Here is a 14,260-nt window from a genome sequence, read left to right as displayed (position 1 = left end):
GAGGACGTCTGTCTCATCTGTTGGTAGCTATTTTCCCATCCCTTTCTTTTTCTTTCTCTCTCTATACTTTGTTTTCCTATATCTCTACCCTCTATCACAACTGAGTTGTTGGCATTTAATGAAAATGCATTGCTGCTGTTGAATAAACTGATTTTGTCCTCTGCATTTTGCCTGTTTGCACCTCTGAGATCAAAAGAACCATCACGACCCCCGCTCTGCATTAATAGTGGATCGTGACACCTGTCCCCCACCCCAGTAACTCCAGCTATCACAACCCCAGTTCCAGTTTTAACCAAAGCAATCTCTATTTCAACTCCAGCTTCAGTTTTAACCTGAATCAACTCCAATTTCTATTTCCAGTTCAGCTTCATCTTCTATCCTATCCCCTACTCCGACTACTCCACTTACTCCTAAATCTCTCCCACTGCTTAGCAGTGACAGTGAGGAGGAAAAGCCCTCTCCAAAGCGTCTAATAGCATCCCGGAATCGGAAACAAGTCAAAGAAATTGTACAAGCACCTTTGAGAGAGGCAGTGAGTCCTGAAGGGAAAACAATGCTAGTTAAAATTCCTTTTTCTACAATAGATTTAGAGGCCTGGGAAAAGCTTGCTAAGCATTATCGGAGTGATCCGATAAGTGTTGCAAGGAGTTTAAAATTTATGGTTAAACAGTATCGACCTGACTGGTCAAGTCTCCAGCTGCTGCTAGATGCCTTAACAGAAACAGAGAAACAATTAGTTTTGAAGGTAGCCGGAAGCTTAGCAGAAGACGCTTGCAAAATAACACAATGTAGAACTAGTGATGTTTTTCCTCTTCAGGACCCACAATGGGATCCTAATGATGATGATGATATGGGAAAATTAGAGGATTATCAAGATTTTATAGTAAAGGGGTTGGAAAGAGGAATTCCTAGAACAATAAACTGGTCTGCCCTGTATACAATTAAACAAGGTCCCTCTGAAACACCTTCTGAATTTTTGGAACATTTACGAGATGCAATCCGTGGCTATACAACTTTAGATCCTGAGTCTGAGGAAAGAATACAGTAGGTAGTGGGTTTATTTCTGGGAGAATCTACAGGGGACATCAGACACAAACTTCAGAAAATACGGGGTCCAACAGCACGGGATTTAGAGACTTTGCTAGAAGAGGCATGGAGAGTTTTTAGTAATTGGGAAGAAGGATATAAGGAAGGAATGAAACAATTAGCAACAACAGTGAGGGAGGAAAGAGAAAAATATAGACAAGGGCTACCAAGGCAAGAACTACCCCGGTTAGGGAAAGATTAATTTGCATACTGTAGGAAAACTGGACACTGGAAAAGCCAGTGCCTGGAACAAAGAAAAGGTGATAATCAAAGAAAAGGAGATCGAAGAGGGGAGGCAATGGTGACTTATGTCAAAGAAGACTGAGACAGACTGGAGAGTCTTACCCTAGGAGACCCTCTGGTTATAATGAAACTAGGGAACAAAGAACAAGAAATAAAGTTTTTAATAGACACGGGGGCAACATATTCGGTGTTAAATAAAGCTTTGATATCAATAACAGATGATTATGTCATGGTAAAGGGGGCAACTGGCCAATCTGAGAGGGCTTATTTTTGTAGACCCTTGAAATATAAACTTGGGAAACAATGGGGAATTCATAGATTTTTATATATGCCTAATGCTCCATTAGCACTTTTGGGTAGGGATCTATTTGAACTATTAGAAGCAAAAATAATATTCAAAAATGGGCAAATTAGTTTGGAGGTAAAAGATCAGCAATATGTGGAACTGCTAAGCTTAATGCTAATAACGAAAGATATTGAAGCTGAAAACAAAGTAGAAATTATTAAGAAAATAATGGCTCAGGTGTTCCCTGGGATGTGGGCCTCCAATATACCAGGGAGAGCAAAGAATGCTCTACCAGTACAAATCTGGCTTTAAGAAGGAAAACAACCAGTTAAAATTAGACAATATCCCTCAAAGAAGGAAAATAGAGAAGAAATTAGTCCAGTAATTAAGAACTTTTTGCAAATAGGACTATTAAAAGAATGTCAATCTGATTTTAATACTCCTATTTTGCCCATAAAAAAGCCCAATGGATCATACAGGTTAGTACAAGATTTAAGAGCTGTTAATAAGATAACTGAAGATTTATATCAAGTGGTTGCCAATCCCTACACTTTGTTAACTCATTTAACATCTGAACTAACCTGGTTTACTGTTTTAGATTTGAAGGATGCTTTCTTTTGCCTTCCTCTCCATGAAACCAGCCAGAAAATTTTTGCACTTGAATGGGAAAATCCCAAAACTGGACGTAAAACTCAGCTCACATGGTATGTACTACCCCAGGGGTTCAAGAACTCCCCTACCATATTTGGAGAACAGCTGGTAAAAGATCTAGAATCCTGGGAAGCTCCATCAGGAGAAGGACAGCTGTTACAGTATGTGGATGACCTCCTGATAGCTACTAAGACTCAAGAAGCATGTATGGAGTGGACGGTAAGCCTCCTAAATTTCTTGGGTCTACAGGGGTATCGAGTATCCCAGAAGAAAGCCCAGATGGTGACATGAACACTTGTCTATTTGGGCTGTGAGATTAGTGCTGGACAAAGAACCTTGGGACAAGATGGCAAGGAAACAATATGCCAGACCCCAAAACCCCAAACAGTGAAAGAACTGAGAACCTTCTTGGGCATGACAGGGTGGTGCAGACTGTGGATTTACAATTATGGGCTGTTAGTCAAACCCCTATATGCCTTGGGTAAGGAGGGAAACAGAGATCTCCAATGGAGGAAAGAAGCAACATGAGCCTTTGACCAACTAAAAAGGCTCTCATGTCAGCTCCAGCCCTGGGACTTCCAGATGTGAGTAAACAATTCTTTCTGTTTTCTCACGAAAAGCAGGGGATTGCTCTGGGAATACCAGCACAGGACCTGGGCCCGTACAGGAGGGCAGTCTCCCACCTCTCCAAACAGCTGGACACGGCAGCCAAGGGGTGGCCAGGGTGCCTCAGAGCTGTTGCAGCAATAGCACTGAACATCCAAGAGGCACACAAATTCACCCTAGGCCAGAAGATGACTGTGCTAGTATCCCACACAGTGTCTGCAGTCCTGGAGGCAAAAGGGGGGCATTGGCTTTCCCCACAGAGGTTCCTGAAGTACCAGGCTATACTAGTAGAGCAAGATGTTGTTGAAATTGTGGTAACTAACACTGTCAATCCAGCTTCTTTCCTCAGCGGGAGTATGGGAGAGGCAGTGATCCATGACTGCCTGGAGAACACTGAAGCCACCTACTCCAGTCGCCCAGATCTGAAGGACACCCCTCTCGAGGACGCTGAGACCTGGTTCAGTGATGGGAGCAGCTCCATCATCAGTGGGAAAAGATACGCTGGGTATGCAGTTACCACAAACAGGGAGGTAACAGAGTCTGGACCATTGCCAACAAACACCTCTGCACAAAAGGCTGAAATAATTGCCTTAACCCGGGCCCTAGAGCTGGCAAAAGGAAAAGAAATCAACATTTATACAGATTCAAGGTATGCATTTGGAGTGGTTCATGCACACGGAGCTATTTGGAAAGAAAGAGGACTGCTGAACTCACAAGGGAAAACTATTAAACATGCACAAGAAGTACTAAAACTATTAGATGCAGTCCAGCTACCAAAAAAGGTAGATATTATGCACATCAAGGCACACCAAAAAGTGAGCTCTGAATTGGAAGAAGGAAATGAGCTGGCAGACAGAAAGGCAAAAGAAGCAGCCAAAGGTGAGGTAATTGTTAAAACAATTGAGGCAGCTTTGATCCCAAATGGACAAATCTCTACGGAAGGTAAGCCAAGATACAATAAAAGGGATAAAAAGCTCATTAGGGAAGAAAATGGGAGTGGATTGGAGGGGTGGGCTACTACAGATAGAGGAAAAGGTAGGCTTGTGATCCCCTCTTACATGTTATGGATATTAGTGAAAAAGGAGCATGAGAAAACACATTGGGGAATTGATGCTCTGTACAATTATTTGAAAGATTGAATCATCACCAGAAACTTGCAAGGTGCAGTAATTCAGGTGACTCGTCAATGTAGCCTTTGCCTCCAAATTAATCCCAAAAATATTCCTATACCAAAGCTTGGGCAAATTGGAAAAGGCTATGGGCCTGGGCAGCAGTGGCAAATTGATTTTTCAGAACTACCCAGGAGAGGGGGATACCCATACCTATTGGTATTAACAGATACCTTTTCAGGGTGGCCAGAAACTTTCCTTACCAGAACTGCTAAAGCACGGGAGGTAACTGAAGCATTGTTACAAGAAATAATACCACGCTTTGGAGTCCCAGCCACAATGTCTTCAGATAGGGGACCACATTTTATTTCAAAACTTGTGCAACAAATTAGCCACCATTTAGGCATAGACTGGGAACTTCATACTCCATATCATCCCCAGTCGAGTGGCCAAGTGGAGAAAATGAATCATCTGATTAAGCAGCAAATTATAAGATTGGGACAAGAAGCAAAGTTACCTTGGCCTCAAGCTCTTCCATTAGCATTATTACGAATCCGGACTAAGCCAAGAATAAAAGAAAAACTAAGCCACTTTGAAATACTATATGGAAGGCCATATGGAATTCAGGAGGGGATAACACCCACTCAAGTAGGAGAGGAGACCCTACACAGATATATGATGACCCTAAACAAACAACTTAGAGAAATTGAGAAACATGTGGCTGGGGCTCGAAGCAGAGAATTAGATGGACCAGTACACGATGTACAGCCTGGGGATTATGTATATGTTAAGTCTTTTGCAGAAAAGGCTTTGGAACCTCAGTGGGAGGGACCGTTCCAAGTACTCCTTACCACCTTCACTGCAATCAAGATCAAGGAGCAAAACGCCTGGATCCATCATTCCCGAGTGAAGAAAGCTCCTGAGGAACTCTGGAAAGCTATACCAGGTGACAACAAACTGAAGTTAAAACTCTCTCGGGGAAAAAAATAAATAAGTGCGGGCGAAATGATAAATATAGTATAGCAATTCTCCAAAAATAGAAAGGCTTGTAGTTGCAATGGATAATCAATTAGGCATAGCCTGGAGAGTGGTAGCATTTGTGATCATTGCTTCAGCTACAGCTAATGCAGCACCAGTGCATTATAATGTGACTGGCGTATATAAGTGTAAAGGGAAAGCTTATGATTTTGACTCCCATAAGTCTCTGGTTCAGATGTTAAAAGTTACAAATGCAACTGTGTGGGAAGGAAGGAATGTTTGGGGATGTGAATATGCGTTTGTCCAGGATGGATTCCATGAAACTTATCAAGAACCCATGAAACTCATTCGAATGAGTTCTGAATGCTGTGACAAGTGCTTAACTGACTGTCCTGAGTTTAGGCTCAAAATAGAGGGTTGTGCAACTAAGAATCTTAAAATTGACTTTAATATAACTCAAGTTTGTACTGCTCCCCGAAAAGATGAGGCTAAGACAACCCAATCACTTCGACTAACAACACCCCTAAAAGAACCACAGTGGGTTACACAAACCATTCTAGAATCCATAACTCCCATAATTACCAAGGTTGGGCCATATGCTGTTAAGAAGACAGGAATTCAAAAATTGATAGTTAATCCAAAGTGGTCGCTAAAACGGGTAGAGATGGCAATGCAAGTAAATGCTTCTGATAATCGCCCCGAGTGTGCTCCATTTTTAAAGACCTCTTTTATGGATTGGATCGCCTGGCTGCAGAAGCATGTCCCTTATACATCCAGACAGACGAGAGACTTAACTGGGTTGTTAGGGACAGGACTGGGAATACTGAATACCATGGATTCGGAAGTATTAATGAACAAATTGGCAGTAATGGGTGGTGATATGGTAAAATTGCAGCAACCTCTACAATCTTCCTTATTAGCATTAGGTACCAGCCAGTGGAAATTGTCTAAAATATTACCAGAATGGGAAAATATAGAAGAATGGGAGCATCAATTAATAATGAATACCTTGGGTGACACTAGTGAAAATATTTCTTTGGCACTTGGATGTACACAGGCACAGTTATGGATGCAATCAGTAGCAGCCTCAGTCACTCGGGATGGAGGAGAAGGCATATTCCCTGCTGAAATTTGTAAAGTCGTTTGGGATAATGCCTCGGATCTAGAGAAGGAGCTCCAATCCTGGTGGGCACTAGTTAATTATGATCCCATGACAAATATGGTTACAGCTTTTGTTTTAACTATATATGATGCATCAGTGAGCTTGATACATCCAATTGTTGCTTTAGGGTTAAATCATGAGGGGACCATACTATATCCTTCTAGCACAGAATGTGGGCACGGAAAGCTGAAGGAAAGTGGTGAACCATTAACTTAGAACCCTGCTCGGTAAGGGAACAATTAGGGTTTATATGTGAAGGCAATATAGGTGATGATAGAGATACTTGTCTGGACACAGAACAAAGCATTTGTCACTTTGAAATGCATCCCATTAATCAAACAACTTTGCTTGTGTACACAGGACAAGGTTGTGTCTGTCTTAGGACAGCGTGCCCCACTATAATAGTGGATGGGATTACTGTGAATGAAACTCAATATAACTTGTGCATTTGTAACTTTGTCAAAATTGAAGGATGTGACTTTTTCTATCAGGCACCTGTCATATCACACCAACACATAAAGGCAAACTTGACTACTGTCCAGGAAATATTACCTGCGCCTATAGGGATGAATTTGACTTTGGTTGCACAATTATTGAAACACAATGAATTAAAAGACATTCTCAGAGAAATTAGAGATGAAGGAAAAAGGACTTTAATCACAATACATCATCACACAGAGACTATAGGGAGAGTATTTAAAAGGTTAGAAGAAGGCCCATCCCATCATTGGTGGGATGAACTTTTTGGGTGGTCACCAACGGCAACCGGTTTGCTCAATACTTTGGTTCATCCGATTGTTGTACTGCTTATTCTGGTTGGCATAAGTCTAATTCTGTCTGTTATAATATTTGTTTGGAATTGCAGAATGCTGAAGCAAATAGCAGCTTTAACTTCAATATCAAGAGCATATGGTACGGTTTTGAGAGATCCCTGCTGCCCAGCTTTGCTAGATGATAAAGAATCTCCATATTAGTAAAAGAATTTACTAACTTTGAAGAGGGAGTGGGGAATGAATCATGGTTTCAAAGAGTTAAGATTTTTACTAAAGGTAGAAGTAGTTTCCATGACCAAGATGTAAGCTAGGTAGAAAAATGGTAGGTTAATAATTACTAGATGCTTAGGTAAGAGCTAAATTGGTATAATTATCTGCTATTATGAACCTGCATATAGAAAAACGTAAAATAAGTAAACTGTTAATCATAAAGCACAGGGCCTTGGATCGTGCCAGAGGGTCACTGAGACCTGATGAAGATTCTCCTGACTTCATCCTTCGAGACCACCGACCCAATTCAAGAGAAGAACTGCACACGTGTGAAGGACTGATGGGCTCATTTTAATATGGGGTGGGGATGGGAGGTGCTGGGGTTATGCAGATGTATTGTATGTAAGATCTTGGGGAATAAATACATGGCAAAGAACCTTGTTCGGGGTGGTCATGCTTTTTGGTGGTGACTCCCATGCTGCCCTCTGGTGAATAAACACACCACTTTGTAACTTTAATTAGTTAGAGGGTCTTTGTCCATTATTATACCTTTTTTTTTAACGATTCAGCGACTGGAGAGCAACATGTTGTGTTCTGAAAGAGGGATGCATGTGCACAGGAGATCTAAGCAGCTATGGCTGGCTTCACAATCAGGGCCAAGAAGGACTTGGTCTCTGCTCAAGAGTGTAGATGCAGCAGGACTTTGTTGGCCTTGAATTGCAGAGGAAAGCCTGCTGCAGTACCAGGACTCTGGCACCTCTCTTCAGCTCCTGAAAGCAGAGCACTTCCACGTGGGTTTGGAGTTGGTGCAGCAGATCAAGGAGCCTCTCTTGGCAATTCTCTGGCACTCCACACAGGTGAAGGCCACGTGGCTGCTCGTGGCTTGTCTTGCTCTGGTCTGATTTGATTGTGGGCAAACTAAAGGACTTGATCAGCTGGGGGGATAGAGTCAGGATAGTGCGTGTGCAGGGGAGGAGTTTGCACCCCAAATTACATCTTGTTTCTCTGTCTCTTTTGGCTGCTCTTTCCTGCTTACAGGATTTCCATGTTGGGCTCCAGACTTGAGGAGATGCTGTTCAGAGAAAGCTGAAACTCCCAAATGTGCCTGCTTCAGCCCTTGCATGTACAGGGTGAGTTTTCTTAGTGGGGTAACAGGGCAAGATGAGTGAGTGCAGACAAAAAGCAGGTGAGCAGAGTTTTCTCCTGTGCTCACTGACACACAAAAGACTGAATGACAGACACTGATTATTTGCATCCTGTTTTGTGGCTTGAGGTAGCAATTGAAGTGACACAGTGGTGTAGGGAAAGCAGCAAAACCTCTGCTTGTATGCAGCTCTGATCCAGAAAGCTCCAACACTGGCAGACTCAGTTATGGAAGTTGCTCTCCCTGGACTCCCTTGAGTTTCTTTGGATGGAGATGCTGAGACCATGACAGTGGGGTGTTGTGGGGCTGGGTGGTGGCTGGTGCTCACAGCAGAGGCTCTGCTCTTGTGCTCTCCTTCTCAACAGGCAAAACCTTAACATCCTGTGTGACTGCCCCAACACAGATGAAGGTGGCAAGGAGGCTGAAGATGAGGAGTGTGATCCACAGTGGCAGGAAGACTATGATGATGACCTTGATGAAGACAACTTTATGATTGATAATGATTCAGGTTGTGATTCTTACTTTAATGATAATGACAGCTATCGTAGCTACCACTGGACGTGTTCTGTCACCCAGCCTGCCACCTTGGACTTTTGCCTCTACTTTGTCTCAACCAGTTTGTGTTAATGTTTTTCCTGGAAGGCAGCGAGGAGCTCTCAGATGGAACAAAACATTTCCTCTGAGAGGTTTCTTGCTCAGTGACTCTTGAATATGCAGGAACATGCTCTGGGCAGCTGGTCTGTGTTACTGTGGCCACCTCTCTCAGAAAGGCATCTCCTTGCCTTTTTCCCTTGTTCTCCAGTTCTGCCTGCAGGTATTTGAGTTAGAAAGTCACAGCCCACCTGCAGAGTGAGGACCACTTGCCACCTGTTCAAGGACTGCTCCTTGTGCTTGGTGTGTCCTCCCCAAGGGATGGGCACAGGGGAGGGTGGCATGTGTCCCAGCACAGCCCTGTCTAGCAATGGCCAGTGTCTAGAAATGCTGTAAGAAGATGCATTTACACTCAAGTTCAAGCCTCCCAGCTGGAGCTGGTGGGATGCTCTCCAGCCACAGATGGATGTGGTTCAGTTCCTCTGGTTGAGAGGGGCTGCATTTTTACCCTTTGTTGGAGTTTTCTTCTCTGTTAGGAAGCAGGAAGGGATGCTGTGAATGACACAAGCTTGCAGAATTTAAGTTTATAAATATATGCACACACATATATTTTATATATATGCAGAGATTGTTCAGATAATACTGTATCATTGCCAAAAAAGAATGAAAGCCCAGAGGTTTGAAAAACAAGTTCTGTTGAAAAAAATAAGCAGTTTTCTTCCAGCACAAGCCTTCTTCTTGTCTGTGGGGAACAGGGGAGTGAAGGGAGAGCAGGATATCCTCAAGTGAGGATGTGACCTGCATGTGCTAATCCCAGGAGTTATTTGTGAAATTCGCGTGGCTTTGGAATCCTCAGGCAGGCCACACAGTCTGCCATGCCAAGTGGCTTTTCCTTCCTGGGCAGTTCAGGGAACAGTGAGAGGGTGTGGGGAGGGCTGGCAAAGAGGGCAGGGCACCAGGCCATAGGGAGGGGTGGGGCTGCTGTTTCTGGGAGCAGGAGCAAGGCAGGATGCCTGCATGGTGATGGAGGGGTAACATCTGGTGCCCAGAAAAAGGCATATGACCAACATTGAACTTGTCAACTTCCATGTCAAAATGGGCTCTTGGAGGACATGGAGCTGTTTTCCCTGGGTACTTTGATCAATTGCATGGAAGGGGGAAGGATGAAGAATTTGGGCAGTGTTTGAGGCAAAATGGCATTTTGCCCTTGTGATTTCCTCCCAGCTTCAGCAGAGGGGTGACAGCTCCAGCCCTGCAAACCACTCCCTTTTGCAAGGCACACTCAGACCTTACTGGAAGCTCAGGGTTCTTGAAGGGGCTGCTGCAGTTGGCAACAGGAGCTGCTGTTGAATTTTTCACGTTGCTTAACTCCCCATCCCAAATCCCACCAAGAGGAAGGACTGAAAAAGATTTCCGTGGAAGAAGGGAGGCCAAAAGCTTGGAAAAGGTTGAAAGAAACATGCCGATGATGATAACAAGAGAAAGATTTATTTTTGGCAGCAAATGAACACCTGCCGCCCTCCAGCCCTCCCAGATGGGCAGGCCCAGCTGTGCCGTTTCCATGGCATGAGGTGCTGGGAGCCTGGGGAGAGAAGCCAGAAAGCCACGGTCAGTCACAGAAGGCTCCTGTCCCCCCTGTCCCACCAGGGCCTGTGCGTGGGCCAGGCTGCTGGCTGTGCCCAGAGCCCAAACCTCCCAACCCATTCTCTCATTTTTAGAGGAGAGCAGCAGGGCACGCCACGCTCCACCTCTTCTGCTTAAGCACGGCACAGCAACCTCCTCAGCAGCTGCAAGAGCGAGATTCTCGTGTGCCCACTCCCATCTGCCCCTGTGCCACCTGTGCTGTGGAGCTGGGTACCCACCTCTGCAGAGCTGCTGCCAGGAGAGGAGCTGATCCCACACAAGGTCCTCGTCCTTCTTGAAGGGGATGTCCCTGCACACCGTGGCTGCCCCGGGTAGCGCCGGCACCTCCGTGGAGTGCGTCCAATGCCGGCGCTTCCCCACCCGGTCTGGGCACAAGGTGCAATCTTCCTGGAAAAAACAAAGAGCAATTGCATGAAAGTCAATTCAAAATGAGACCTAGAAAGAAGAAAAACCACCAAAGGTTATCAATGTTTCATGGGACTAGGGAGGGTCTGACCACTCCATGCAAGAATTAAACCTCTCCCCAGGTGGGGAAAAACCCCACCTTTCCTGCCTGTAAGTCCACCCCTTCCTCAAGGGCCTGAAAAGCAGACCAGCTGGGGCATGGCTTTGGAACTCACCCCCCTCTGCTGTCCCCCATCCTCATGGATGGATGCTTTTGTCAGGCAGGCTGCCCCCACCCCAGCCCACACCAGGCTGGCTGGCAGAAGCTGTAGGTGAGGCCAGGAGCCGGCTCCCCTTCCACAACATCCATCCCCTGTCCCGCCAAAAAGCAGCTGGGCGGGCGGCGCAAAGATGAATATTCCCCATTGCCGCCGAGCGGGGAACCTCCGGCGCGTGGCCAGGCCGAGCCCTGGCATGCCTGGGAGCACGAGCATCCCCCCGCCCCTGCACCGGCTGGGGACTCATCTTGATTTCGTCGGGGCACAGAGCCTGTCCTGTCCTCCAGGAAGGGGCCACAACCAAAGCCCGTGGGCTTTGCCCCGCCAGCGGCCAGCTCGAGGATGGTGTTCTCCGGCTCCACGTCGTGCTCCAGAAGAACACGCCAGCTGTGCCTCGGCTTGTGGGGACATCACGATGCCATTGAGCTGCAGGGGGATGTTTCCCCTTGTCCAGTCTGTGCCAACTTCACTGCACTGTGCCACCACTTCTCCAATAGGACGGGGAGCCCTGAGCTGCTCCCTCCACAACTCGCCGGGGACCCACGGAAGCGTCTCCTCGGCCGCGCTCTCTGCTCCGTGCCACGGCCACAGGGAAACGCTCTGGGGTTTGCTTTGAGCGCCATGAGACACCAGCAGCTGGAACTTGCTGGGCTCCTGGATCCTACTGTGCAGAGGGATGGATCTCTGCTGTCTCCTGGGCCACCTGGGGGTTCTGCAGCCAGGAATGCTCAAAAAGGTCTTCTAGGCATGGCCTGTCTGCAGGGTCCATGGATAAACACCACCTGATCAGGTGCTGGCACTCTGCAGAGAGAAACCAAAAACCCCTGGTCACCTCCTGTCCATGCTCTCCCAGATTCCACAGTGCCCACCCCACACTAGGAGTGCTGGGGGCTGCACCCAAAGCTTCCCATCCATCCTCCCTTTTGGAGCAGAGCAGCACACATGCCACCTCCTCCAGCTAAGCCCAGGAGATCAACCTCCTCCCTAGCTGCAAGAGCAGGACGCTTATGTGCCAGCTGCCATCTCTCAAGCCCATTCTTGCTCCCGTGCCTTTAAAACATATCCCCACCTTGAGACACCTGGGGGGGCAAGAAGAACTGGGCCCGGATGATGTCCTCAGGGGTTTTGAAAGGAAGGTGCCCGCAGACCAGGTCATAGAGCAGGATGCCCAGGGACCAGATGGTGGCTGGCTGGCCATGGTAGCAGCCGAAGAGGATCCACTCTGGCGGGTTGTACTGCGGCGTTCCTATGGGACACGGGCACAGCTCATCAGGCCAATGCTGCTCCCTCCCTCCCAGCCAGCTCAAACACAGCCAGACCCTGCCCCCGCCAAAAAACAACTTGGCTGCAGCCGGCTGAAGAAGGATTCCCCCTCCCTCCCTCCCTCCGTCTTCCCCTATGCCAGCCAAGGGGAGAACCTCTGCTGCCCAGCTGGGCCCTGGCTTTGGGCTCACCTGCCATGTGGGTGTAGAACGTGTCCTGGAGGAAGGTTCCGCAGCCAAAGTCAATGAGCTTCGCCTCACCCGTGGCCAGGTCAACGAGGATGTTCTTGGCCTTGATGTCGCGGTGCAGGACGCCGCGGCTGGTGCAGTGCCGCACGGCCTGCAGCACCTGGCGGAACAGCCCCCGCGCCACGGGCTCTGGCAGGAACCCCCCCGCGTCCAGCAAGTGCCACAGGTCCCGACAGCGCTCCGGACGCTCCATGACCAGCGCGAAGCCGTCGGGCAGCTCAAACCAGTCCAGGAGCCGCACGACGCCGCGGAAGCCAGGGCACGACACCATCCACAGCAGCACCAGCTCCAGCGGCACCAGGGCGCCCTTGTGCTGCGGGGGGACCGCGATGCCGTCAGCGGGGCCGATGCTGCGCCGCGCCTTCGGCACCCCCTGCCCGGCGCCACCGCAGCTCACATTGCCCGGCCCGGGACGCTGCGCGGCCCCCGCTCACTCCACGCTCGCTCCCCTCGCAGCGTCCCGGCTCCCACCCTGCCGGGCCTGGCCTCAGCCCCGCCCGGCACGCCCCGCCGGCTGCTCCCGCTGGCCCCGCTCACTCACCAGCTCAGCCCACTCCCAGATGCGATCCCGGCCCACTCGCTTGATGGCCACCTGCAAGCCAAGACAAGCGGCGGGTTGAGCTCGCCCCCCGCCGATCCCCCCCTCCCCGCTCCGAGCCGGCCCCGTCTCTTACCGGAGCGCCGTCGGCGAGCCGGGTCCCGGCGTAAACGCTGCCGCAGCCGCCCCTCCCCAGCAGCGGGCCCTCCCGGTAGAGCTGCTCCAGGGGAGGCTTCTCCGCCCGTGCGGACGGCACCGCGCTCTCGGCATTCTGCCCGGGGCACCCACTCGCCCCAGGCGCTGCTGCTGGCCCAGCCGCCCCGGGCTCCGGCGCCTCGGGGCCGGCGGCCGAGCTGACGGGCGGCGGGGCTCGCACCGGGGAAGCTGCCGGCGACGGGGCGGGAGCCGGGCGGCTGCGGGGCGGCTCCGGGCGGAACCGCGGGAGGGGCCTCGTTCGGGGCCGGGGCCGGGCCAGGGCCCGCGGCAGGCGGAGCCAAAAGGCGATGATGCTCCAGCACCACCACCAGCAGAGTGAGGAGCTCCTGCAGAGGCTCTTCAAAAGGCGCCGCAGCCAGTGCGGATAGAGGCGGGCAGGGGCCCCGCTCACCCACGAGCGCCTTGCGCAGCGCGGCATGAGCCGGGCTGGGAGAGGCGGAACACGGACAGGACGGAACGGGAGTAGAGGGAGTGTGAAAGGGAGAAGGGGACGGAGAGCGAGTCGAAATTCGAGCGGAAAACCGATCGAGAGAAGCGCTGTTGCTGCTGCTGCTGCCGCTGCTGCGGAGCCGCCGGAGCGCGCGGCCGTTCTTCCTCCGCGAGCCCAACGGAGGAGCGGCCGCGCGCCCCGCGGAACGAAAGAAACAAACAAAGAAATGAAAAACGAAGCTAATTCGTATTAGAGAAATAACCAAATAAAGAAATGTAGGAATAAAGAAGATTGTTGGCTTGTGGCTTTCTTCTTTGGGTGAGATGAAGCATTTCGTGGTCAGGAATTGCCTCTTCTGACAGTTTTGCCAGTGTGAACAGGAGCAGAGCATTTAAATTTCAAGTAGGAAAGAGAAATCTT

The 14,260-nt window shown here is 49.1% G+C and overlaps 1 protein-coding gene across 1 annotated transcript; it reads right to left on the bottom strand.

Moving 5' to 3' along the window:
* Nucleotides 1-11,806: 11,806 nt before the first annotated feature.
* On the bottom strand, nucleotides 11,807-13,828 carry LOC148218566 (serine/threonine-protein kinase pim-1-like). The gene is made up of 6 exons (XM_088157826.1): nucleotides 13,802-13,828; nucleotides 13,331-13,465; nucleotides 13,198-13,248; nucleotides 12,600-12,969; nucleotides 12,215-12,391; nucleotides 11,807-11,946 (listed from the first exon to the last, which is right to left on the bottom strand). Exons 1-6 carry the CDS (start codon nucleotides 13,826-13,828, stop codon nucleotides 11,807-11,809), a joined length of 900 nt encoding a protein of 299 aa, XP_088013952.1.
* Between the last annotated feature and the right edge of the window lie 432 nt (nucleotides 13,829-14,260).

Source organism: Sturnus vulgaris, unplaced genomic scaffold (assembly GCF_052056855.1).
Source record: "Sturnus vulgaris isolate bStuVul1 unplaced genomic scaffold, bStuVul1.hap1 Scaffold_180, whole genome shotgun sequence".
In the NCBI taxonomy this organism is placed as follows: Eukaryota; Metazoa; Chordata; class Aves; order Passeriformes; family Sturnidae; genus Sturnus; species Sturnus vulgaris.
Note: the sequence above shows the minus strand (reverse complement) of the source record. Positions and strands in the feature narration are given on the sequence as shown.